This window comes from Mobula hypostoma, chromosome 18, assembly GCF_963921235.1.
Source record: "Mobula hypostoma chromosome 18, sMobHyp1.1, whole genome shotgun sequence".
In the NCBI taxonomy this organism is placed as follows: domain Eukaryota; kingdom Metazoa; phylum Chordata; class Chondrichthyes; order Myliobatiformes; family Myliobatidae; genus Mobula; species Mobula hypostoma.
This window is the reverse complement of record NC_086114.1, coordinates 37,257,487-37,282,805: the sequence shown is the minus strand read 5'-3', so window position 1 is coordinate 37,282,805 and position 25,319 is coordinate 37,257,487. Positions and strand designations below refer to the sequence as shown.

The following is a 25,319-nucleotide window of genomic DNA, read 5'->3' as shown; positions in this document are numbered from 1 at the left end:
GAGGATGGAGTGAGAGCAGATGTACGTGAAATGGAGGAGATGTGTTTAAGAGCAGAGTTGATAGTGGAGGAAGGGAAGCCCCTTTCTTTAAAAAATGAAGACATCTCCCTCGTCCTAGAATTTCATAATTTCATAACATACAGTGCCTATAAAAGGTATTCACCCCACTTGGAAGTTTTCACGTTTTATTGTTTTACAACATTGAATCACAGTGGATTTCACTTGACTTTTTTGACACTTTCTGTTGATTAAAAAAGCCAAATTAAAACAATAGGCACTGTATGTCCATGATAGAAAACCTGATTCTGATTCCTCAGCTCCAAAGAAAACAAATCAAGCCTATGTAGTCCTGCTGTACAGTACATGTAAAATGTTCCATCCTTGGCAACAACTTTCTGAATATTCACTGTTCTCTCACGTGCCTCCCAGAACTGATACAGTATTCCAGCTGTTACCAAAGTGAAATTTTATAAAATCTTATCGGAGTCTATGCACTGGAAAATGAAGACAAGTATATCATGTGCCTGCACATATCGGAGCATCCTTTAGCAAGGATGTAATGTTGAGATGTTATAAAGCACTGGTGAGGCCTCACTTGGAGTATTGTGAGCAGTTTTGCGCCCCTTATCTTAGAAGGGATGTGCCGAAACTGGAGAGGGTTCAAAGGAGGTTCACAAAAATTATTCCGCGACAATGGCTTGTCACATGAAGAGCATTTGCTGTCTCTGGGCCTGTATTCACTGGAATTCATATGAATGAGGGGCGACCTCTTTGAAGCTTATTGGATAGTGAAAGGCCTTGATAGAGTGGATGTGGAAAAGGTGCTTCCTCTGCTGGGAAAGTCTAAGACCAGAGGACACAGCTTCAGAATAGAGGGGCATCCTTTTACAGTGGAGATGAGGAATTTCTTTGGTCAGGGAGTGGTGAATCTGTGGATTTCTTTGCCGCAGGCATCTGTGGAGGCCAAATCTTTATGTATATTTAAGACAGAGATTGATAGATTCTTGATTGGTTAGGGCATGGGAGATTGGGGCTGAGAGGAAAGTTGGTTCAGCCATGATGAACCAAATGGACTAATTCTGCTCCTATACCTTATGGTCTTATGGCTATGGTCTTATGGTTATGGTCTAAAGACCAAGGAATTGATTATAGACTTCAGGAAGGGGAGTTTGGACGAATACACACCAGTCCTCATAGGGAGGTCTGCAGCTTCAAATTACAAGGTGTCATAATCTCATAGAATCTACCTTGGACCCAACACATTGATGCAAATACAAAATAGGCATGCCAGTAGCTCTACTTCATTATGAGTTTCAGTAGATTTGGTATGCCACCAAAGACTTACAAATTTCTACAAACGTACAGTGGGAAACATTCTGACTGGCTGCTTTGCAGCTTGGTATGGAGCCTCCAACGTACAGGATTGCAAGAGGCTGCAGAGGTTGTAGACCCAGTCAGTCCCATCACAGGCATAGTCCTCCCCACCATCACAGATATCATCAAGAGCTTGTGCTTCGATCAGGTGGCATCCATCACAGAGGACACATCCTCTTCTTGTCACTATCATCGGGAAGGAGCATCAGGAGCCTGAAAACCCACTCTCAACATTTTAGGAACCATTTCTTCCCCTCTACTATCAGATTTTTCTACAGTCCATTAACCCATGCCTTTTGCACTACTTATGCTTTTTTGTAACTTATAGTAACCTTATGTCTTGCACTGTACTGCTGCCACAAAACAAACTGCATAACATACAATAAACCTGATTCTGTTTTTGATTCTTTCATCGTGTAATGGCCTCTCCCTCAACCATCTCTGGGCTCTCTGATCTTCCAGATGCACTGGGATTTCCCACCTGGCAGTCTCTGCCCTTTCTCTTGCCTGTTTATGGTCTGCCCACTCAATCCTAGACATTAGAACCTAAACCAATTGTCCCTGATAGTCCAGCAAACCACATTGCATTAAGGAATGTGTATTGATCCTTCTTACAGAGTGTCCATTACTCCATATTGTTGTTGAAAGTTGTGAAAAAATTACATAAATGTCTCTCACTGTTTATCGATTGTCTTTCCTTCTGGTCTATTTTCCCTCTCCAGTGTCTCCATATTCCTGTGACTGTCCTTGTTTAAACTTAAGTGATTAATTTCAGACTTCTGTTTTCCACACTCAAAGTGCAAATGAAATCTTATTCTTATATTCACTGTGGCACCATCAGGCACCTAGCATTGTTAGTAAATGTAAAACTATAATCATAAGGCATAATTTATTTTAAGTACTTAAAGACTTTGGTGCACTGACATATCTTCCAACCGTGCTAAGGGTCTACAGTTGTACAATAATCGAAAGGGTTAGTCTAGTGGATCTGTAACCTCCCAATACACAATTTCCATATCTCTGACTTGCTGGGTGGTTCCAGTCACAAACTCTGTCATGGGTCATCAGAACTGACAACAACGTAGAGAACTGTGCCAGCATTGTCAACCGAAAGCTTACAAAGTACCTCTTCAGATCGGAAAGTGGCTGACATTCTAAAAGGGTTTTTACTGACTGCTGTATAAAAGCACCTATTGGTATAAACTGACAGCAACGTGAATAGCCTTGAAGTCATTCTGGTGAAATGCTATGTTCTGCATGATTGAGGAATTAAGACCTTTGTCACAAGTTACAAAGGGTGATTGAATAAAATGCTCTTCTCCTGTCTGCTCAGCTTCCACTGAGGAGGTGGAAAGTCAACTCAGTAATAAAGGACGGGTTGAACATGACCATGAAAGATCAGTGTTCAGTATTCCTAACAGCTATTGAACCACATCTCACTCCTTAATGGTATATGGATTTGATGAAATGTTAATGATTAACAGACAGAATAAAGTTGAGACTTTTCCACTCACTTTGGAGGGGAAAGTAGAGGAGAGACAATGGACGCAGTACGACAGAAGCTGTGCACTGACACCACCCAGAAAGTGAGAGATGCAGAATTGGGATATTGGGAGATGGAAGGAGGGTGCAAATCAAATAATTATGCACAACTTCAACATTCACCAATCAGTCCTAAAGCATGATGTTGGCAACATAGAAAGCATAGTAGAAGGGTCAAGAGAAGGCAACATATTGTTGGTGGTAGCTGTGCTGACAGTGTTATTAGGTCCAGAGATAGATGATACTTCAACAACATCTATTGAATCTAAAGCTCAGTGTAGAGAGCAATTGTATTGTTAATGATCGCAGAACAACCAACGATTCAGCTATTTAGTTAAGGGGTTCATGCAGTGTTTGAAAAGTTGAGATGAGGTAGTTGAGACAATAGTCAATGTAGAATTCAAGTGTTCGTGATTGAGAATTGGTGGGCAAAATAGGTGTAGATTATTGGGCACGTAGGCAGCCTTGACATCTGGAGAATGCAAAGGTCAACAGCATGGATGGAATGGGAGTGTGGCCCAGTGGTAGTGACTGAAAGGGGGCCTACCTGTTGGGTACCTGATTCTCACCAGCCGTATGGTTCTGCTCAAGGAGTATCCATTTGAGAGTAGGGAAAACCTGCAACCACATGAGGGGCACAACTGAAGTTTGTGGAGGTTTCAGCCAAGTGAGCGGCTCTTGCCATTGGACAGTGAACGCATGTGGAATTCCTCCATGTCCAAATGCTCCAAAGCAAAAGTCATGGCCATATTCAACTCGCAGGATGTCTCCCTTTTTCCATAACGTGAAATCCTCGACTTCCCATATCATTTCATTTTTATACAGTAATTGGACTGTGTATGCATATATACAACACACAAAGCAATCCCATTCCCTTTTGGATGATATATCAACCAGTAGCTTTATGTACCTTTTCAGATGGACATGAATGGTCCCATAGCACTGCACAAGGTGCAGCTTAGAGGCTACCCTTGGTAAATCAGAATCAGATTTAGTATCTCTGACATATGTCGTGAAGTTTATTCTTTTATGGCAGCAGTAAGATGTAATACATAAAAATGTCTATAAATTACAATGAGAATATATAATGCCTGGTTCATGTCTTTACTGTTATGCTGTAGGTATTTTATTTAGCAGCTCTGTAAGAGCAGTCTGTTCTGTTTTCAGCCTGTTTGGGTTATTGTTGAAGATAAGGGATGATGTGGAATGTGGGCCATCCAATTAGCAGGAGGTTTTCTTGGTGAGGGACAAAAAGGTCGGTCTTGGGCTTGTGTTCAGCGAGAGGTGAAGAGTGAAGATGCTGGGGAGAACTGGTCGTAGCATACAATCCAGCGGGAAACCCGTTTGTTGGAGATGGATTGCTAACGACGTTCGGAAGGTGGTGTGTGCTTTCATGCGGACCGAGGGTGGCAGAGAAGTTCGAGTTCAGCTCCAACTTGTGCACATTTGACTGTTTAATTAGAATGGGCCCTTTTCATTTGTTATTCTTTATAACCCTTTAGTTTAGTTAAGCTTAATAAATACAATTCCTTTAATCGTATGCAGTGTACTGTCTGTTATTTCCTGGCACTAATTTGTAACAGGGTTGCAAATTAAACAGCATCCACACAAACCGGGGTTTGGGGTGGGACGAGCCATCTCAATGTCATGAGTTTGGCAGGATTTGAGAGTGTCTTCCCTAGACTGATGCAGCCAAGGAAACCAGGGTGTTTCAAATATAAATGCAAATAAATAGGTAGATAAATTAATAAATAGTGCAAACAGAGAACAAAATAGTGAGGTAATGTCCATAGGTTCGCAGACTACATTGAAACCTGATGCAAAAGGGAAGAAGCTGCTCCAAAAACCACCTGATCTGCATTGGCCAGTGAGGAGGTCAATCATCCAGTTGCAAAGGAGATACAGAGGCCTAAGTCTTGAAGCTTGTTGATTAGTACTGAGGGGATGATGGTTTTGAACAATGAGATGTAATCAATAAAAAGCAGACTGATGCAGTTATTGCGGTTGTGCAGTTTGTCCAAGCCCGAACGGAGAGCCAGTGAGATTGCATTCGCTGCAGACCGGCTGTGGTGGTAGGCAAATTGTAGTGGGGCCAGCTCCTTGCTCAGGCAGGAGTTAATTCTAAACATGACCAACCCCTCAAAAATATTTATTCCTTTGCTGATACTACTAAAATATTTTGCTCAACCTTCTATTTCACTGCCACTTAGTGGCACCATACTGAGGACCAATTGGCAACAGCTTCTCTTTAAGCAATGCACTTTAGGAAACCTATAAAATACTGAGGAGAGATGTAGTTTATTTTAAACCTTTTATAGCATCAAAAATGATGCAAACCAGGTTTAACAGAGCAGGGATAAATGTTAGTTATCACATGATGAGAGCTCCTCTACCCACTGACAGTCATAGCGTCTATAATCAATTCAGTATAGAAACAGGCCCATTGGTCCTCGGGCTCCCTGCTGCCCATCAAGCACCCACTTACACTAATCTAGTTTTATTCTCTCCTCAGCCTTTTCCTTTCCCCTGAGATTCTAAACATTCCTCTATTTACAGGGGCCAATTGATCTGAGATTGTATGCCCCTGAGATATAGGGAAACTAGAGCATGCCGGGGGACACCTACATTCAGAGCAATTACATGAAAACTCTACACAGGCATCAGCCCAGCCACACAGCTCTAAATCAGCTGCTCCAATCCTTCATCTTATCACCTTGTTTGTGTTAAAGGAACCGCATAACATATGAGATGGGGACAGATGAAGGATATGTGTCCTCGAAAGGTGAGATCAAGGTTAACCCGCACTTCCACTCTATTTTGATCCACATTCCTTGGTATCCTAGCCTCTTGAAGCTAAATTGTTCTCAGCCCCAGTTGCCTTAGCACCCATAGCCCCAGTGGAAGAGATTTCCAGGTTCCTGTTGTGTGGACGGTAATTCTCCCTGTGGTCTCGGCCTGAAACGTCGACTGTACCTCTTCCTAGAGATGCTGCCTGGCCTGCTGTGTTCACCAGCAACTTTGATGTGTGTTGCTTGAAATTCCAGCATCTGCAGAATTCCTCTTGTTTGCGTTTTTAATTCTCCCTGTGACTGGTTTTCCCTCTGGTTCACTCACACATTCTAAAGTCGTGCTGGCAGGTTACTTGGTTACTGTAACTGATCACTAGTGTAGACACTTTACAAAAGAATTAAAGGGGACTCAACGGGCATGTGAGAGGAAGTGAGGTGCAAGGCTACAGGGAAATAAGCAGAAGGGGGAAGACCCAAATGGCCTCCTCCTTTCTCATTAAAAAAAAATGAGAAGATGCTTCCTAATTTTGCTCTTGAACAGCTTCATTCTTGATCTTGATTCTTTCCAGAAGTATTTTCTCTCCCTCCATCCTCTTAAGTCATGCACAGGCCACTCCCCCCCACCACTTCATGTCCCATATCAGCTCACCTTCCCATGTCCTGTGGTTAAGAAGACAGAAGGTAGGTACAGGTAAGCCTCAGTATTTGCTGGTGAATCTGCACGCCACCCTGAGCTGTGGCAGTCCAGGATCTGTTCAACTGAAAGATACCCAGATGAAAATTGCAGCTGGTGCAGGTGGGAAATGAAGAAGTTAGTACTGAGGGTTAGCTTGAGTTTGCCCCTGTACAGTATCCCCGGTGATAGGAGATGATAGCATGCCAGAGAGTTCAACATCTCCCATGCTGTTATACCAGCTATATATGCATTCACTAGAACAGCAGACTGCCTATTTGTGAGGACCCAAAGATTGACCGGTTCCAGGTAACTCAGATGCCAGTTACATTGAAGAATGTACACAATCAGCATGCAGCAAAGGCAATGCAACTGACAGTGGAAACCACACTCATTGTCCCCACTCCGTCCTGGATCACTTCATACCACATCAGTTGAAGTTCTGTCTTTACACAGCATGTCTGTTTTACAATACCAAGCACAGCTATCTGGACAAGGTCTGCCTAAGGTGGGGAAGGCATAGCAGCTTCATCTTTATTATTAATAGCCTAAGACACTATTCAACATCTGCACTGACACGGCCCATCAACATCACTATGGCACCGTTCCTAATGCTTTGAGCCCCTTTTAGAGCAGCATGTTATGTTTGATGTCTGCACGAGCACTGAGGGGCTTCTATTACATCAAAAAGAAGACATAACATCACAGTTAAGATCAGAACAAGGAGCAGGTGCTGAAGTTTGGCTAATCATTGGATGTTTCCATTGTACTCCGTATGGGCCAGCCCGTCAGCAGCTTACTCAAATCTGAAGAATGGCTGAAGCTCCAGAGCAATTGTGTTGATGAGACATTAAAGTGAAGGAAGAGTTTAAGAAATCTCCTTGGTGTTTATTTATTTATTTATTTATTTATTTATTGAGATACAACACGGAATAGGCCCTTCCAGCCCTTTGAGCGCCATCGCCCAGCAACCCCCGATTTAAACCTGGCCTATTCACAACCCTGATATTAATTTTCTTCTGGGCATACTTAATAAATCCATCAGAATAATAACCATAATAGAACCAATGGAAGCCCACACCACTTGGGCGCTCAATCACAGGACAATTTACAATGACCAATTAACCCCCTAACCGGTACATTTAGGAAAGTGGGAGGAAACAGGAGCACTAAGAGAAAAAAACAAATGTATTCAAAGGGGAGGACATATAGATACCTTACAGATGATGCAAGGATTGAATTCTGCACTCCGACAACCTGAGCTCTAATAGCATCGCACTCTCTAGATTCTCAATGTCTCAATGTACCAACAAAAGTAAGGTCCCACACGGCACTGTGCAAACCAGAAGTACCATTATGTTTCCTGCCCCAGATTTCCTCTTACCTTAAATTACAGATTATATGCATGCATACATCCAGTTACAATAATACAAGGCCTGGGCTTTAAGAATCATCAACAATGGCCATTCCTCTAAAGTACTGAATTGTCTGCAAAGTGCTTTAGGACACAAAAAAAGATTTAGAAGCTGTCTTTCAAAATAAATTAATTTTGTCAAGCCTTTTTGTTCTTCAGTGGCAGCGAAATCAATGGATGAATATGACTTAGTAAGTTGCCTGCATGAAATGTTGCCGATAGAAGTTTGCAGGCTGCGGATTGTCTGGGTTGTTGGCGCAAACAATGCATTTCACTGTATATTTCAATGTACATGTGACAAATAAAGTTAATCTTTAATCTTCAAACCTAATCTTTATTGCCATTAAACTCCATCCCTAGGGTATAAAACCTGTCAAAACTGATATAGATAGATGAAGCCATTTGGCAAATCACATCAACTCTTTGGAAGAGCAATTCAAGTTATCCTTCCTCCCATTCCTTTACTCATAGCCCCGTTAAGAACTTGTTCAAGAATTTAACTAATTCCCTTCAAAACAAAGCCATCAGGTGGATTAACACCTGCACCCATTAAGCCACCACCACTACTTTATCATTTTCTGTCAGAGTCACCTTGTGTAGCTCATGTCACTTTATAGACACACGATCAGTCTACACTCAGTGGCCACTTTATAGATACACATGCTCGTTAATGCAAATGTCCAATCAACCAATCACATGGCAGCAAATCTGTGCATAAAAGCTTGCAGCCATGGTCAGGGGGCTCAGTTGTTGTTCAGACCAAACATCAAAGTGGGGAAGAAATATCATCTAAGTGACTTTGAGCTTGGAATGATCGCTGGTGCCAGATGGGGTGGTTTGAATATCTCAGAAACTGCTGATGTCCTGGGAGTTTCTTGTGCAACAGTCTCCAGAGATTACAGAGAATGGTGCGATAAACCATCCAGTGAGTGGCAGTTCTGTGGATGAAAGCACCTCGTTAATGAATGAGAAAGATCGGAGGAGAATGGGCAGACTGGTTCAACCTGACAGGGAGGTGACAGTAACTCAAATTACCACATGGTACTGCAGTGGTGTGCAGAAGAGCATCTCTAAATACACAACAAGTCAAACCTTGAAGTGGATAGGCTACAGCAGTGGAAATCCACGAACATACATTCAGTAGCCACTTTACTAAGTACAGGAGGTCCTGTACCTAATAAAGTGGCCACTCAGTTTATGTATATAAGCTCATTTTATGCATTTATATTTATTGTGCCCTTTATCTTCATTTTTTATGCTGGATCAGATCTTGAACAGCAATCATTTAATTTTCTTTGCATACTGAAAAGTGACAATAAACAATCTTGAGTCTTAAAGATTATTAATATTGTTATTAATTATTATTTTCATCACACTCTTGGTTGTTCATTCCAGATGGCAGCACCTCACGTCATGCCTGGTTCTTTTTGCCAACTGTGCGCTCATTGAGTTTCTTCTTATTCACTCCATCAAAACCAGCAAAGATTTTAGCATCATCATCAAACATTCTCCCAGCCTCGAGGGTTAGGAGCCATAGCTTCTTGAAGCACAGATTGAAACTTCTTGCTGATGATGCCATTCTAGTAATCCTGCTTGCTTTTTGAAGTTATAAAGGGTAGTGTGAAAAATAGAACACAATTCTTCATCTGAGGACTCAACAGTGTTTTATAAAGCTTTATTGTAACTTCCTTGCTTTTGTAATCTGCCCAAAAGGATGGTTGGTCTTGAAACTGATTTCTTCCAGCTGTTTATGTTTTTGTTCCAGCTTCCAGCATCTTGCATCTTCATGCAGATGGTGTGACGTGTCTAGCTCTAGACTGACCAACACTGGCACAACGGCTTCCTTCTATCCTCTGCAATTCTATTCTGTTAATGTGCTGAATGAGGACTGATAAAAAGACATCAGTCTTTAAAGTTTGAAAGCACGTACTACCAGGCTCATGGACAGCTCCAGTCCCAATATTATAAGATTACTGAATGATTGATTCCCTGGTAAATAAGATGGGCTCTTGACTTCACAGTCTACCTCGTTATGGCCTTGTGCTTTATTGTCTACCTGCGTTGCACTTTCTCTGTAACTGTAACAATTTATTCTGCATTCTGTTATTGTGTTTCTTTGTGCAACTTCAGTGCACTGATGTAACAAAATGACCCTATAGATGACACGCACAACAAAGTTTTTCGCTGTACCTCAGTACATGTGACAATAATAAACCGACTTACTGATGATTTTTTTAATGTGTGTGCTCGAAACCTGGGGCAGCATGGTAGCATAGTGGTCAGCAAAGCGCTCAACGGTGCAAGTGACCTGGAGTTCAATTCCTGCAGCCGCCTGTAAGGAGTTCATATGTTCACCCCGTGACCGTGTGGGTTTCCTCCGCGTGCTCCCGATTCCTCCCACAATCCAAAGACATACCACTTGGAAGGTTAATTGGTCATTGTAAATTGTCCCGTGATTAGGCCAGGATTAAATCGGGGGATTGCTGGGCAGCATGGCTTGAAGGACCAGTAGGGCCCATTCTGCCACTGTACCTCAATAAGTAAAAAAATAACAAAATATGCTTGGAAACATTCAACAAGTCAGGCGGCATCTGTGGAGATGGAAACAGAGTTAATGTCTGGGACTTGAAAGGTTACCATGAAGTAACTGGCGTTGTCACTGTTCCTGGTTCCACAGATACTGAGTGCTTCCAGTCTTTCTGCTTTTATACCTGAAACGTTAACTTTGTTGATCTCAGGCGCTTAGTCTGCAGACCAAGACACGCGACCTGCGAGAGTTGTTTTAAAAATGTACTCCATTAAATACATATCAAGCTATCGGATACATGCCACGTCTCCGTGAAGTTACGACACCGACACCCTCCCCAGCAGAATCTCACCGCCTCCCCCCCCCCCCCAGCGTTAACCTTTTCTTGGCCTGGGGTTGCCCGTGGTTGTATCATGGTCGGGCATAGCAATTGGAATGCACAGACACGTAAGAAGCTTCAGAATGCGGTGGGCTCTGCGCTCTACACCGCGGGCACATCCATCCCCACAGCTGGTGGTATCTACAGGTGCAGTTGCTTCAGAAACCTAAATCCATTAACAAAGAACCCCACCGCCTGGGCCATACCAGTTTATCGCAACTTCACAACAACCACAGGGTAGGAGGGACAGAAGCCTGAGGTTCAAAGTGCAAAGTAAATGTTACTATCAAAGTACATACATGCCATCATATACAACCCTGAGATTCATTTTCCTGCGGGCATACGCAGCAAATCTAGAGAATAGTAACGATAACAGGATGAATGAAAGATCAACCAGATTGCAGAAGTCCCGCATCACCAGGTTCGAGAACAACTACTTCCCTTCAGCCATTCAGTTCTTGAACGAACCCGCAAAAAACCTTATTACTTCAGTTTAGTAACGCCGTGACTTCAGCCTCCCTGCACTACTTTGTTCCAACAGTCTTTTTTGTTTAAAAATGTGCATAAGTTATGTTAATGTTTTTCTTGTGGATGTGGCTCATCCGATACTATGTGCCAGCGATGCAGCTGCGGTTAAGTTTTTCATTACACCTGTGCATAGGTGTGCGTACTTGTGCATTTGACAATAAACTTGACTGACTTTACCTTACTCGCTAGTTCCACAATTCCATGTCGGGTCCCACCTGCGAATGGCGAAATCAGCTTCAAGTTTCAAGCCGTGGTCGCCCTATCCCCTCCCTCCAGCCCAGCCGCTCTCCTGCCCTCGACACCAACTGTGCACCCCTTTCTTGTCTCCGGCGGGAGTGCGGGCGGCTGGTTTTCGCTTCCCAGAGTTTTACTTTTATGAATTATTCCAGCAGAATAAAGAACATGGCACTTTGAGCTGGCAGTGACGTTTGTGTCCTAACAATGTCCAGGAAACAGTCTGTTAGACGCAGAAAGCAGTTGGATCTGCAGGCGGCGGAATCTGAAGCAACGAACTGGCCGAGGAACTCAAGAGGTCGAGCAGCATCTGTGGGGGAAAATTGGACCGTCTCCGCCTGGCCGCACAAGCGGTGTTTCGCACGGTGACCAGATGTTTTGAGTGTGTGAGTGTACTCCATGCAACACTCGCTCAAATGCTCGGAGCGTCCCACTCGGTGATGACAGCCAAGGGCCCCTGCTCATCGCCCCAAACACTTGCAACACGCTGTTCAGAGAGCAAACCCGCCCCCCTTTCTGTGATCTCCGGGTCAACGTGACGATCTCTCCCACCCACCGGCTACTCAACTTTGTATAAATATCCAGCCAACAGTTTCACTCCGCGGGTCCCCTCCGCTTTCCCCTGCGGTTACGGTCTGGGACGCACGGTGAAACAGGGCTGTGGAGGATGAGTGGTCGTGATGCCAGGACTGTGACTCCCTGTCAACAGGACCACAACTGCAGCAGCGCCGTGGGACCCATGTCCGCGTGGAATGAATCGACGGGCGACGCGCCTCAGCTGGGAACCACGGTAGGAACCGAGCCTCTCCACCCTTTCCACAGAGTGGGGTCAAACCTGAAACCTGGCCATTGTCATCCGCTGCGCCACCCTTGTCCTCTCCTCATTCCCCCATAATCTAAACCTTCACTAACTTCCCTTGATTTCCTCTTTCCCCGTCGTTCACCTTTGCACACTCTCACCCACTGCCTGCCTGAACATCTGGTTTCTTTTTTCGCTTCCAGTAAAGCATCGTAAAACCTGAAGTTAACCTTTTATCTCAGCCTGAAATGCTATGAATACAACTTCTACACCAAAATGCCAAGAATATAATTAATCCCCTCTGTCCGCGCTACCGAGAGATTTGTGTTCGATCTCTCGCCTCAGTAACCTGGGACATTTATGTTTCGTCTCTCCGCCCAACAATCGTCAAGGGTTCGAATAAATGTCAACACAATTTTTGTTTATCCGCTTGTCCCCTCTGAACTTGTCGAAAGTACTCGCCCCGTACCCTCCCGGTGAACATTTATGTTACAATTACTCCAAAGGATGTTTATCTTTCCCCGTAATTCGTTCTCCCGCGGTGGCCGGCAATTTTGCTCGCTTTCTCTGCCAATGAGTTGTACATCGACAATTATTGCTTTGCCTTTTCGCCTCTTCACTCCCCACGGAGAGTGGAGCGGCCGGTCGGGGTTCGTACGGGTAGGACCGGACGTTTTGGTGACCTAAGTAAATTGCATTCTCCTTTATTGCACGGCGAACGGCAGCCAGACAGATTCTTCCCCGTGGTGATGCTTAAATACCCGAGTCCCACACACGAATACACAAGCACCCGTGGCAGAGGGTGCAGAGAGCTATCGCCGATAGACAATTTCACGTCTCTAACTTACAGAAAGATGTGAACCGAGACCATATCTCTTTGCCATAAAATAGTGAGCGGCGAACAGGATGAACCAGGACATTCCATTCCTGATAAGGATTTCTGTGAGAAGTATTTCAAGGTAAAGGGGGGGGGGGGTTAATTATTTATGACGATCAACCTGACGGAAATGGCGCAGCAAATGTCGAGGACTGGGTGGGATTCCAGGGATGGGTTTCAGGGCAATAGTGAGAAAAATTCCACTGGAAGGGTGAGGGTATTAGACAGAGGGGAGCTTTTAAGAGAGATGGGACAGTGGAAGAGATTGTTACCATCGGAAGATTTGGGTTCAGTAGAGAGCGGGACGTTGGGGAGATACTGTATTAGAGAGGAATGCTTCAGTGGGAAACTTTCGACATTGGAGGAATGAGTTTTGATGGGAGCCTGCCAGTGATGGATGCTGGGCTGTGGTCTGAGACTTAGAGGGGCCGTTTGGCTGGGCTCTGGTGGGAAAGTCTTGGTGCCATAGAAACACTGTTCTCCATCCTGACTTTCCTTGTTCAGTCTTTATTAAAAGTCATGACATCAATTGTATTTGTTTACTTCTGTTTAACATCTGCTTTCCACTAGGAATTTACAGACTTTTTTTGTTTTATTCTTTCTGCTATAGTTAATTCCAACCTAATGCGTAAGTCTGTTTGCTTTATAACATCATCAGCTTTCTCTGGAAGTCTCCCGGATCCTGAATTAATTTCCAAGCTATTTTTCTTGACCTTGTCTTCGGTTGCCCCTTGCCTTAAGACAGATAGTCAAGCTCCAAGCTGAACCCCCCCCCCACCGGGTTCGGGGCAGTACTGGGACAGGCATGAAATGTTGGAAGCAACATCAGTTAGATGATGTGTCCAGTTGATGATGGTCCCAGTGAAATGATCAGATGGGACTAGGTCAGTTTGGGGAAAGTTAAAACATTCTGGCATCTCTGATGTTCTGGCAAACTTTCACCCAAATTATCATGCTGTACACAGTTTGTTTACATCACAACAAAGCAGCATTTGAACATAAACATATTTAATATGTGGTGTAGCAGAAGTTCCCATGAAGATGGAATAGCAAAATATCGATGCACATTCTTCCTTGATGCCTGTATACAACATTTTGTGTTTTTGTACAATGTGTCAACATAGTTTTGAAGGAGCATTATCAGCTAAAGTTTAATGACATAAGGACATTGGGACAGATCTTCTAGAGGCACGGCCACAGTTATACCTGTGGCTGGCACCTTCACACTTAGCTTTTTCGGTTAAGCACACACCTGAGCAGGAATATTAAGCTTCTACTTCACTGAATGCCAGAGAGCAGGGCCTTGTGTTGCAACACTGAGGCTTGGTGATAACATCTCCACCTCGCTGACAATCAACACTGGCGCACCTCAGAAGTGTGTGCTTAGCCCACTGCTCTACTCTCTCTATACGCATGACTGGGTGGCTAGGCATAGCTCAAATACCATCTATAAATTTGCTGATGGTGTTGGCAGAATCTCATATGGTGATAAGAGGTCATACCAAATAAGAGATATACCAAATAGTTGAGTGGTAGCTCTCCTCCGTGGGTACCAGTCTCCGTTAATGAAGACATCTTCATAAACAGAATCAGATTTAATATCATTGGCATATGCCATGAGATTTGTTAACTTCACAGCAGCAGGACAGTGAAATACGTAATAAATAAATACAGAGAAAAACAGGGTTAAATTAAGTCTATATATATTACATATAAACACAGGTATATTCAATAGTTAAGTTCAAATAAGTCATGCAAAAAAAACCAGAAATAAAGGCGGTGAGGTATTGTTCTTAGGTTCAATGTCCATTCAGAAATTGGATGGCAGAGGGGAAGAAGCTGTTCCTGAATATCTGAGTGTGGTCTTCAGGCTTCTGTACCTCCTTCCCGATGGTAACAGTGAGAGGGCACGTCCTGGGTGGTGGGGATCCTTAATGATGGATGCTGCCTTCCTAAGGCACTGTTCCTTGAAGATATCTTGGACACTCTGGAGGCTAGTACCCATGATGGAGCTGACTAATTTTGCTAGGAGCGGTACCTCAGAAAAGTATCTTCCATCATCAAGGACTTCCACCACCCAGGACATGTCCTCTTCTCATTGTTACCAAAGGGAAGGAGATACAGGAGCCTGAAGGCTCACACTCAGCAATTCAGGAACAGCTTCTTCCCCTCAGCCATCCGATTCCTAAATAGACATTGAACCCTTGAACACTACCTCATCACTTATTTTAAAAATTTCTGTTTCTTTTTGCAATACTTACCTCAATTTAACCATTTAATATACAGATATATATACTTACTGTAATTCAGTTTTTTTGTTTATTTATCACATATTGCATTGTATTGCTGCTGCAAAGTTCACAAATTTCACAACATATGCCGATGAGATTAAATCTGATTCAAATCCCAATTCCACAACATTGCAATGATAAATTCCAGTTCATTGAGGATTTCAAAGTTTCCCCACTCCTGTCACTCCTGTCTGGATCAACGCAGGCTGGTGCATCTGCTGAATGGGAGGGCATCATATGCGGTGAGACCATACTGAATCCCAGCAATTTCTATAAACACACTCCCCAGGTATTTTGCACTCTGAGTTGATGGTGGAATTTTATTTTGACCATGGAGGAGTGGGAAGCTGTGAAAATGATACCAAGAGGAGGACCATTATGTTCTAGCAACCCAACCAACACTGCATTTGACTTGTGTGAGTAAGTGAGTGAGATACAGAGCAGGACTTGAAGATGATACAATGTTGATTTTACACTTTTCCCATCCCACAGTAGAATACCTTCAGGACATCAGCTACACCTTGCAAATTAAGGAATGATAGGTGTTCTCCTTTAAAAGAGCATTCCCAGAAGTACATTTCTTTTCATCATTGTGCAAACAAATAAAACTAAACAGGCCACACTAGATTATATGTGGAAAGGATATCAAGGATTATTTAAAACAAGGGACAATTAAAACAAATGAAGATTAAGGTTGAGCCAAAGTTATAATGAAATAAAAGGCTTTTATTTGGGATATTCAGTTTAGCAATGCATAAAACATTAAACTTAAATTCTACTACGTTTCCATTTAAGCTTGTTACAATATAGAAGAAGGCCATTCAGCCCGTTAGGATCACAACAGAGCAATCCCATCAGTCCTATTCTTCCTCTCATTTCTCTGTATCTTTGCAGCGTATCCTCTCATACTCTCCTTGATCCTATTGACAATAAAGTGCTTCTTACAGTCACCAAGTAACCTGCTATCTTTGGGATGTGGAAGGAAAACAGAGCAGCTGTGGAAATCTATACACCATGGGGAGAAAGCGTAGACTTAATGCCTGGATCACACCTTGGGTGGCTGGGCGAATGAGGCAGCAGCACTGGCTGCTAGGCTATGCCTAACAGTTTAGTTCCCACTAAAGAAATAAACGCTATTTTTTTTAACTTACTGCTTGGTACACTGAAGTATATGTTAAAAGGTGTGTAAATGCCATTTGGAGATTGTGATCACTGTTCGTTGTTCATTTCTGCATTAGATTTTTAATACAGTGTACAATTTTCAGAACTGAAAACTGATTATATTGAACGCACAGGAAGCTACAGCTGGACATGCAGTTGATTGCAATCAATTCAAGTAACTAATTTAACTTTCAGAAGTGTTTGTAAAGCTAAATTTTGTAAAAAGCATGTTTAATCATTAGATAAGATGCAATAACTGGGGGGGATTAACTTCCACTAGCCAGCAACAGACAAGGTATGCTGTAGAGGAGTTCATCATTGCAGAAAATGGTGTCTAATTACATAAAGCTGAGAAAAATTTTGTAAAGCACATAACAGCCTGTTCTGTGTCAGCAGCACATGCAAGCAAGAGTAACCAGTGATACATAAATGCAAAAGCCTGCACAAGGTATAATTTTTAAAAACATGAAAGGATTTTACAAACAACAGTATCTTTGAACTTTATAGTTTCTATAAGAAGAAAACTTACCTGCCAATTTCCAGCAGGTTTATTAATTGACACCTAATATGACTTAGATCTTTCAACTCCCAAATATTTCGAGCAAGATAGCATCCCATATGCTATATTGCAAAGAGTGTAATGATTTAGTTGTGAGGTGCTGCACTTAGGGAGTTAGAAGAGTTGCTGCCTCACGACCCCAGTGATCAGAGTTTAATTCTGACCTCCAGCGCTGCTTGTGTGGAATTTGCACGTTCTCCCTGTTGCTATGTGGGTTTCCTCCGAGTGCTCGGTCTTCCTCCTATATTCTGAAGATGTACAGCTGGGTCGGTTCGTCAGGCACTGTGAATTGTCCCGAGTGTGTACTGTAGGTAAATGGAAGAATCTGGGGGAGTTAATGGGATTAGTGGAGGATCAGTGTTCATGGATTTGATGGGCTTTGGGGACCATTTCCTTTGCTGAATGAACTGGAATCAGAATCAGGTTTAATATCACTGGCACATGTCATGAGATTTGTTGTTATGCAGCAGCAGAACATTGCAAAACATAATAATAAAAACTGTAAACTACAGTAAGAAGTTTGATATGTATGTTAAAAAAGTTACTTTTTGTGCGCGGAAGAACATTTTACTTTGTTGGATATCTAATAAGGCCCCTGGACTTTCTGGTTGGCGTAAATTAATCATGGAATTCATTCCTTTGGAATTTTTAACATGTATGGTACACTTAAAAACAAATAGTTTTCATAAAACATGGCAACCTTTTCTACAATATGTAGATATAAACCTGTCTGCTATACTAATAAGGGCTTTTGTATAGGATGTGGTGGTGATATCTATACTTTGATGGAAGTGTTCTGATAGCTGATATCTGTGAGGGGAAGAAGTGTAAATGTACCTGGAAATTGAAAGTTTTATTATGCTGAGCAAAAAAAAAGTTAAACTAAACAAATAGTGCAAAAAGCAAAAAAAGTAGTGGGGTAGTGTTCATGGGTTCAATATCCATTCAGCAATCAGGTGGCAGAGGGGAAGAAGCTACTCCTGAATCATTGAGTGTGTTGCATGTCCCAGCTCCTGTACCCACTCCTTGATGGTAGCAATGCAAAGAGGACATTTCCTGGGTGATGGGGGTCCTTAATGATAGATGTCACCTTTTTGAGGCATCACCTTGTGAAGGTGTCCGCGATGCTGGGGAGGCGAGGGCCCATGATGGAGCTGGCTGAGCTCAGGAATTCCCGCAGCTTTTTCCAATCCTTTGCAGTGCTCTGCTCCCCCAGATGGAGATGCAATTAGTTAGAATGGTTTCCATAGTACTTCTGTAGAAATTGGCAAGTGTCTTTGATGACATACCAAATCTCCTCAGACTCCTAATGAAACATAACCACTGTCGAGCCTTCTTTGTAACTGTACTTGGCACAAGATGGACTTTCAGAGATGTTGACACCCAGGAACATAAAATTGCTCACCCTTTCCACCTCTGGTCCCTCGATGAGGACTGGTGTGTGTCCCCTGAAGTCTACAATCAATTCTTTGGTCTTACTGACGTCAGGTTGTTACTGCGACCTCACTCAACCAGCTGATTGATCTAGCCCCTCGGGTGATAACAGGCGTGGGTGATGTAAATATCTGGTAAGCTTTTTCTTGCTCATTCTTCATCTGTTGGTGTATAGCTAGGGCAGTAAGAATGGCTCTGGGGGCTGTGTTCGGTTCTTTGTGTGAGACGTGGGAATCCTGGAGACCTTCAGCTTCACAGATGACCACATCTGCACCAGGTGTATCAAGCAGCAGCTCTTCAGAGAACCTGTTAAAAACCAGGAACTACAACTCGATGACCTTCAGCCATAAGGGAAACTGAGGAGATGATAGATAGGAGCTACCTGGAGGTAGTCACCCCTTCGGTGCAGGAGGCAGATGAGCGGGTGACCGTCAGGAGAGAGAAGGGAGATAGGCAGTTGGTACAGAGTACCACTGTGGCGTCCCCCTCAATAACAAGTATACAATTTTGGATACTATTGAGGGGGAAGATCTACCAGGGGGAGCCGTAGAGACTGGGTCTCTGGAGCTGAGTCTGGCACTATGGTTCAGAAGGGAAGGGGGCAGAGGAGAAATGCAGTGGTGATAGGAGATTCCATAGTTAGAGGAGTAGATAGGCGAGTCTGTGGATGTGATAGAGAGACCGATATGGTATGTTGCCTCCTAGATGCGAAGGCCATGGACATCTCAGATTATGTCCGTAACATTCTAAAGGGGGAGGGTGCGCAGTCAGGCATCTTGGTACGTATTGGTACCAATGACATAGGACGGAAAAGAGAGGAGGTCCTAAATGGAGGCTTTAGAGGGCTGAGTAGAAAGCTGAAAAGCAGTAACTCCGGAGTAACAATCTCTCGATTATTGCCTCTGCCATGTGCCAGTGAAGGCAAGAATAGGATGATTTGGCAGATGAATGCGTGGCTGAGGAGTCGGTGCAGGAGGCAGGGTTTCAGATCGATGGATCATCAGGATCTCTTCTGGGGTAGGTATGACCTCTACAAAAGGGACGGGCCACACCTGAACCAGAGGGGGACCAATATCCTTGCGGGCAGGTTTGTTGGGGACGGTTTAAGCTTATTTGGCAGGGGGCTGGGAACTGGAGTGATAGGGCTGAAGATAAGGATGTTGGTTTACAAGCAGAGGTAGTGTATAGTGAGATCATCAACAAGGACCAGCAGATGATAGAAGGTAAAACTGCAGTCAGGATGTGTTGCAGGGGAGCAAAATTGAGAAAGGTGACAAATACAGGACTGTAGGTGTTATATTTGTATGCACGCAGTATACGAACTAAGATCTTGTAGCAAGGTTAAAGATCGGCAGGTATGACATTGAGGGTATCACAGTGCCATAGGCTGAAAGGCAGATGTAGTCGGGGGCTTTAATATCCAAGGATACACAATCTATTGAAAGGACAGGCAGGTAGGCAAAGGACGAGGAGTGGCTCTGCTGGTAAAAATGAAATCAGATCTTTAAAAAGGGGTGACGTAGGATCGGAAGATGTAAAATCCTTATGGGTAGAGTTAAGAAACTGCAAGGGTAAGAAGCTCATGATTGGAATCTGAGAAGCAGCCAGGATGTGTCTACAAATTACAGCGGGAGATAGAAAAAGCATGTCGTAAAGGCGATGTTATGTTAGTCTTTGGGGATCTCAAAATGCAGACAGATTGGGAAAATCAAGCTCATGCTGGATCTCAAGAGAGAGAATTTGTGGAAAGCCTCTTTTTGGAGCAGCTGGAGGTTGAGCCTACTAGGGGATCAGCAATTCTGGATTCGGTGTTGTGTAATGGCTGGATATGATCAGGGAGCTTAAGGTAATGGAACCCTAAGGTAACAGTGATCATAATATAACAGAATTCACCCTGAAGTTTGAGAGGGCAGAAGACGCTGGTGGGAGTTGTGTACAGGCCACCTAACAGTAGTAGTGAGGTCGGAGATGGTATTAAACAGGAAATTAGAAATGTGTGCAACAAAGGAACAGCAGTTATAATGGGTGACTTCAATCTACATGTAGATTGGGTGAACCAAATTGGTAAAGGTGCTGAGGAAGAGGATTTCTTGGAATGTATGCGGGATGGTTTTTTGAACCAACATGTCGAGGAACCAACTAGAGAGCAGGCTATTCTGAACTGGGTTTTGAGCAATGAGGAAGGGTTAATTAGCAATCTTGTCGTGAGAGGCCCCTTGGGTAAGAGTGACCATAATATGGTGGAATTCTTCATTAAGAAGGAGAGTGACATAGTTAATTCAGAAACAAAGGTTCTGAACTTAAAGAGGGGTAACTTTGAAGGTATGAGACGTGAATTAGCTAAGATAGACTGGCAAATGACACTTAAAGGATTGACGGTGGATATGCAATGGCAAGCATTTAAAGGTTGCATGGATGAACTACAACAATTGTTCATCCCAGTTTGGCAAAAGAATAAATCAGGGAAGGTAGTGCACCCGTGGCTGACAAGGGAAATTAGGGATAGTATCAATTCCAAAGAAGAAGCATACAAATTAGCCAGAGAAAGTGGCTCACCTGAGGACTGGGAGAAATTCAGAGTTCAGCAGAGGAGGGCAAAGGGCTTAATTAGGAAGGGGGAAAAAGATTATGAGAGAAAACTGGCAGGGAACATAAAAACGGACTGTAAAAGCTTTTATAGATATGTAAAAAGGAAAAGACTGGTAAAGACAAATGTAGGTCCCCTGCAGACAGAAACAGGTGAATTGATTATGGGGAGCAAGGACATGGCAGACCAATTGAATAATTACTTTGGTTCTGTATTCACTAAGGAGGACATAAATAATCTTCCAGAAATAGTAGGGGACAGAGGGTCCAGTGAGATGGAGGAACTGAGCGAAATACATGTTAGTAGGGAAGTGGTGTTAGGTAAATTGAAGGGATTGAAGGCAGATAAATCCCCAGGGCCAGATGGTCTGCATCCTGGAGTGCTTAAGGAAGTAGCCCAAGAAATAGTGGATGCATTAGTGATAATTTTTCAAAACTCGTTAGATTCTGGACTAGTTCCTGACGATTGGAGGGTGGCTAATGTAACTCCACTTTTTAAAAAAGGAGGGAGAGAGAAACCAGGGAATTATAGACCGGTTAGCCTAACGTCGGTGGTGGGGAAACTGCTGGAGTCAGTTATCAAAGATGTGATAACAGCACATTTGGAAAGCGGTGAAATCATCGGACAAAGTCAGCATGGATTTGTGAAAGGAAAATCATGTCTGACGAATCTCATAGAATTTTTTGAGGATGTAACTAGTAGAGTGGATAGGGGAGAACCAGTGGATGTGGTATATTTGGATTTTCAAAAGGCTTTTGACAAGGTCCCACACAGGAGATTAGTGTGCAAACTTAAAGCACACGGTATTGGGGGTAAGGTATTGGCGTGGGTGGAGAATTGGTTAGCAGGCAGGAAGCGAAGAGTGGGAATAAACGGGACCTTTTCAGAATGGCAGGCGGTGACTAGTGGGGTACCGCAAGGCTCAGTGCTGGGACCCCAGTTGTTTACAATATATATTAATGACTTGGATGAGGGAGTTAAATGCAGCATCTCCAAGTTTGCGGATGACACGAAGCTGGGTGGCAGTGTTAGCTGTGAGGAGGATGCTAAGAGGATGCAGGGTGACTTGGATAGGTTGGGTGAGTGGGCAAATTCATGGCAGATGCAATTTAATGTGGATAAATGTGAAGTTATCCACTTTGGTGGCAAAAATAGGAAAACAGATTATTATCTGAATGGTGGGCGATTAGGAAAAGGGGAGGTGCAACGAGACCTGGGTGTCATTATACACCAGTCATTGAAAGTGGGCATGCAGGTACAGCAGGCGGTGAAAAAGGCGAATGGTATGCTGGCATTTATAGCGAGAGGATTTGAGTACAGGAGCAGGGAGGTACTACTGCAGTTGTACAAGGCCTTGGTGAGACCACACCTGGAGTATTGTGTGCAGTTTTGGTCCCCTAATCTGAGGAAAGACATCCTTGCCATAGAGGGAGTACAAAGAAGGTTCACCAGATTGATTCCTGGGATGGCAGGACTTTCATATGAAGAAAGACTGGATGAACTGGGTTTGTACTCGTTGGAATTTAGAAGATTGAGGGGGGATCTGATTGAAATGTATAAGATCCTAAAGGGATTGGACAGGCTAGATGCAGGAAGATTGTTCCCGATGTTGGGGAAGTCCAAAACGAGGGGCCACAGTTTGAGGATAGAGGGGAAGCCTTTTAGGACCAAGATTAGGAAAAACTTCTTCACACAGAGAGTGGTGAATCTGTGGAATTCTCTGCCACAGGAAACAGTTGAGGCCAGTTCATTGGCTATATTTAAGAGGGAGTTAGATATGGCCCTTGTGGCTACGGGGGTCAGGGGGTATGGAGGGAAGGCTGGGGCGGGGTTCTGAGTTGGATGATCAGCCATGATCATAATAAGTGGCGGTGCAGGCTTGAAGGGCCGAATGGCCTACTCCTGCACCTATTTTCTATGTTTCTATGTAAAGTCGGATGAATGAGTATTACAGTGGAGTAAATGGAATTACAGAGGCATGAGAAAGGAGCTGGGCAAAGTTGATTGAAAGGGGACACTAGCAGGGATGACGGCAGAACAGCAATGGCTGGAAGTTCTGGGAGCAATTTGGAAGGTGCAGGATCCATACATATCAAAGAAAAGGAAGTATTCTGAATGTAGAATGACGCAACCGTGGCTGACAAGGGAAGTCAAAGCCAAAGAGAGGGCATATAATTGAGCAAAATCAGTGGGAAATTATAGGATTGGGAAATTTAAAGAAACCAACAGAACACAACTAAAAATAATCATAAGTAGGGAAAAGATGAAATATGAAGGTAAGCTAGCCAGTAATATCAAAAATGATACAACAGTTTTTCTTCAGATATAAGAAATAAAAGAGAGGTGAGAGTAGATATTGGACCATTGGAAATTGATGCTGGAGAGATGGTAATGGGGGACAAGGAAAGGGCGGATGAACTGCACAACTATTTTGCATCAGTCTTCACTGTGGAAGGCATGAGTAGTTTTCTGGAATTTTGAGAGTGTCAAGAGGCAGAAGTGAATGCAGTTGCTATTACCAGGGAGATGGTGCTTGGGAAACTGGAAGGCTTGAAAATAGAGAAGTCATCCGGACCTGATGAACTATACCCTAGGGGTCCAAAAGAGGCAGTTGAAGGGATTGTGGAGGCAGCAGATTTGTTGATCTATCAAGAATTAATAGAGTCTGGCACAGTTCCGGAGGACTGGAAAATTGCAAATGTTACTGCACTCTTCAAGAAGGGAGGCAGAAGAAAGAAAATCATAGGCCAGTTAGCCTGACCTCAGTGGTTGGAAAGATGTCAGAGACAATTGCTAAGGGTGTGGTTTCAGGATACTTGGAGGCACATGACAAAATAGGCCAAAGTCAATATGGTTTCCTTAAGGGAAAATCTTGCCTATAAACCTGTTAAAATTCTTTGAGGAAATAACAGACAAGATGTTACTTACTTGGATTTTCAGAAGGCCTTTGACAAGACGTGGCACAAGATGCTGCTAAACAAGTTAATAACCCAGAGTATTACAGGAAAGATACTAGCATAGATAGAGCATTGGCTGATTGGCAGAAGGCAAAGAGGGGGAATAAAAGGTTCTTTTCGGATTGTCTGCCAATGACTACTAGTCTTCCACAGGGGCAGGTGTTGAGACCACATCTTTTTACAATGTATGTCAATGATTTGGGTGATGAAATTGATGGCTTTGTGGCCAAATTTGCAGACGATACAAAGGTAGGTGGAGGGGGAAATAGTGTTGGTGAAGCAGAGAGGATACAGGAGGATTTAGACAGATGTGGAGAATGGACAAAGATGGCAGATGGAATATAGTGTATGGGAAGCGTATGGTCATGCACCTTGGTAGAAGAAATAAAAACAGAGACTATTTTCTAAATAGGGAGAAAATTCTAAAATCCGAGGTGCAAAAAAATTTGGGAGTTCTTGAGAAGGATTCTCTAAAGGTAAATTTGCAGGTAGAATTGGTGGTGAGGAAGGAGAAGGGAATGTAAGCATTCATTTCAAGAGGACTAGAATATAAAAGCAAGAATGTAATGCCGAGAGTTAATAAGGCACTGGTGAGACCTCACTTGGAGAATTGTGAGCAGTTTTGGGCCCCTTATTTAAGAAATGATGTGCTGACATTGGAGAAGGTTCAGAGGAGGTTCATGAGAATGATGCCAGGAATGAAAGCGTTATCATATGTGCACCAATTAAAGGCGCTGGGCTTGTACTTGCTGGAATTCAGAAGAATGAGGGGGGATCTCATTGAAACCTATCAAATGTTGAAAGGACAGAATGAAGTGGATGTAAAAAGGATGTTTCTTTTGGTGGGGGAGTCTGGGGCCAGAGGGAACAGCCTCAGAATAGAGGGATGTCCATTTAGAAAAGAGATGAGATGGAATTTCTTTAGCCAATGGGTGGTAAATCTTGGAATTCATTGCCACAAGTGGCTGGTGGAGGGCAGATCATTGGGTGGATTTAAGGAGGAGGTTAATAGATTCTTGATTAGTCAGGACATGAAAGGTTATGGGGAGAAGACAGGAGACTGGCGTTAGGAGGGTTGTGGATCAGCCATGATGAAATGGCAGAGAAGACTTGATGGGCCAATTGGCCTAATTCTGCTCCTATGTCTGATGATCTCATGGTCTCCTGTATGCCTCCTCACCACCATCTGAAATT

At 43.3% G+C, this 25,319-nt stretch overlaps 1 protein-coding gene across 1 annotated transcript in view; it reads left to right on the top strand.

Annotated features, from left to right (window-relative positions):
* The first annotated feature begins 12,127 nt into the window (after positions 1 to 12,127).
* The window catches only part of opn4a (opsin 4a (melanopsin)), a 58,941-nt gene continuing 45,749 nt past the window's right edge, over positions 12,128 to 25,319 (top strand). The window contains exon 1 of the mRNA XM_063070732.1: positions 12,128 to 12,250. Coding sequence (XP_062926802.1) covers positions 12,128 to 12,250 — 123 coding nt within the window. The remainder of the gene's footprint in view (positions 12,251 to 25,319) is intronic.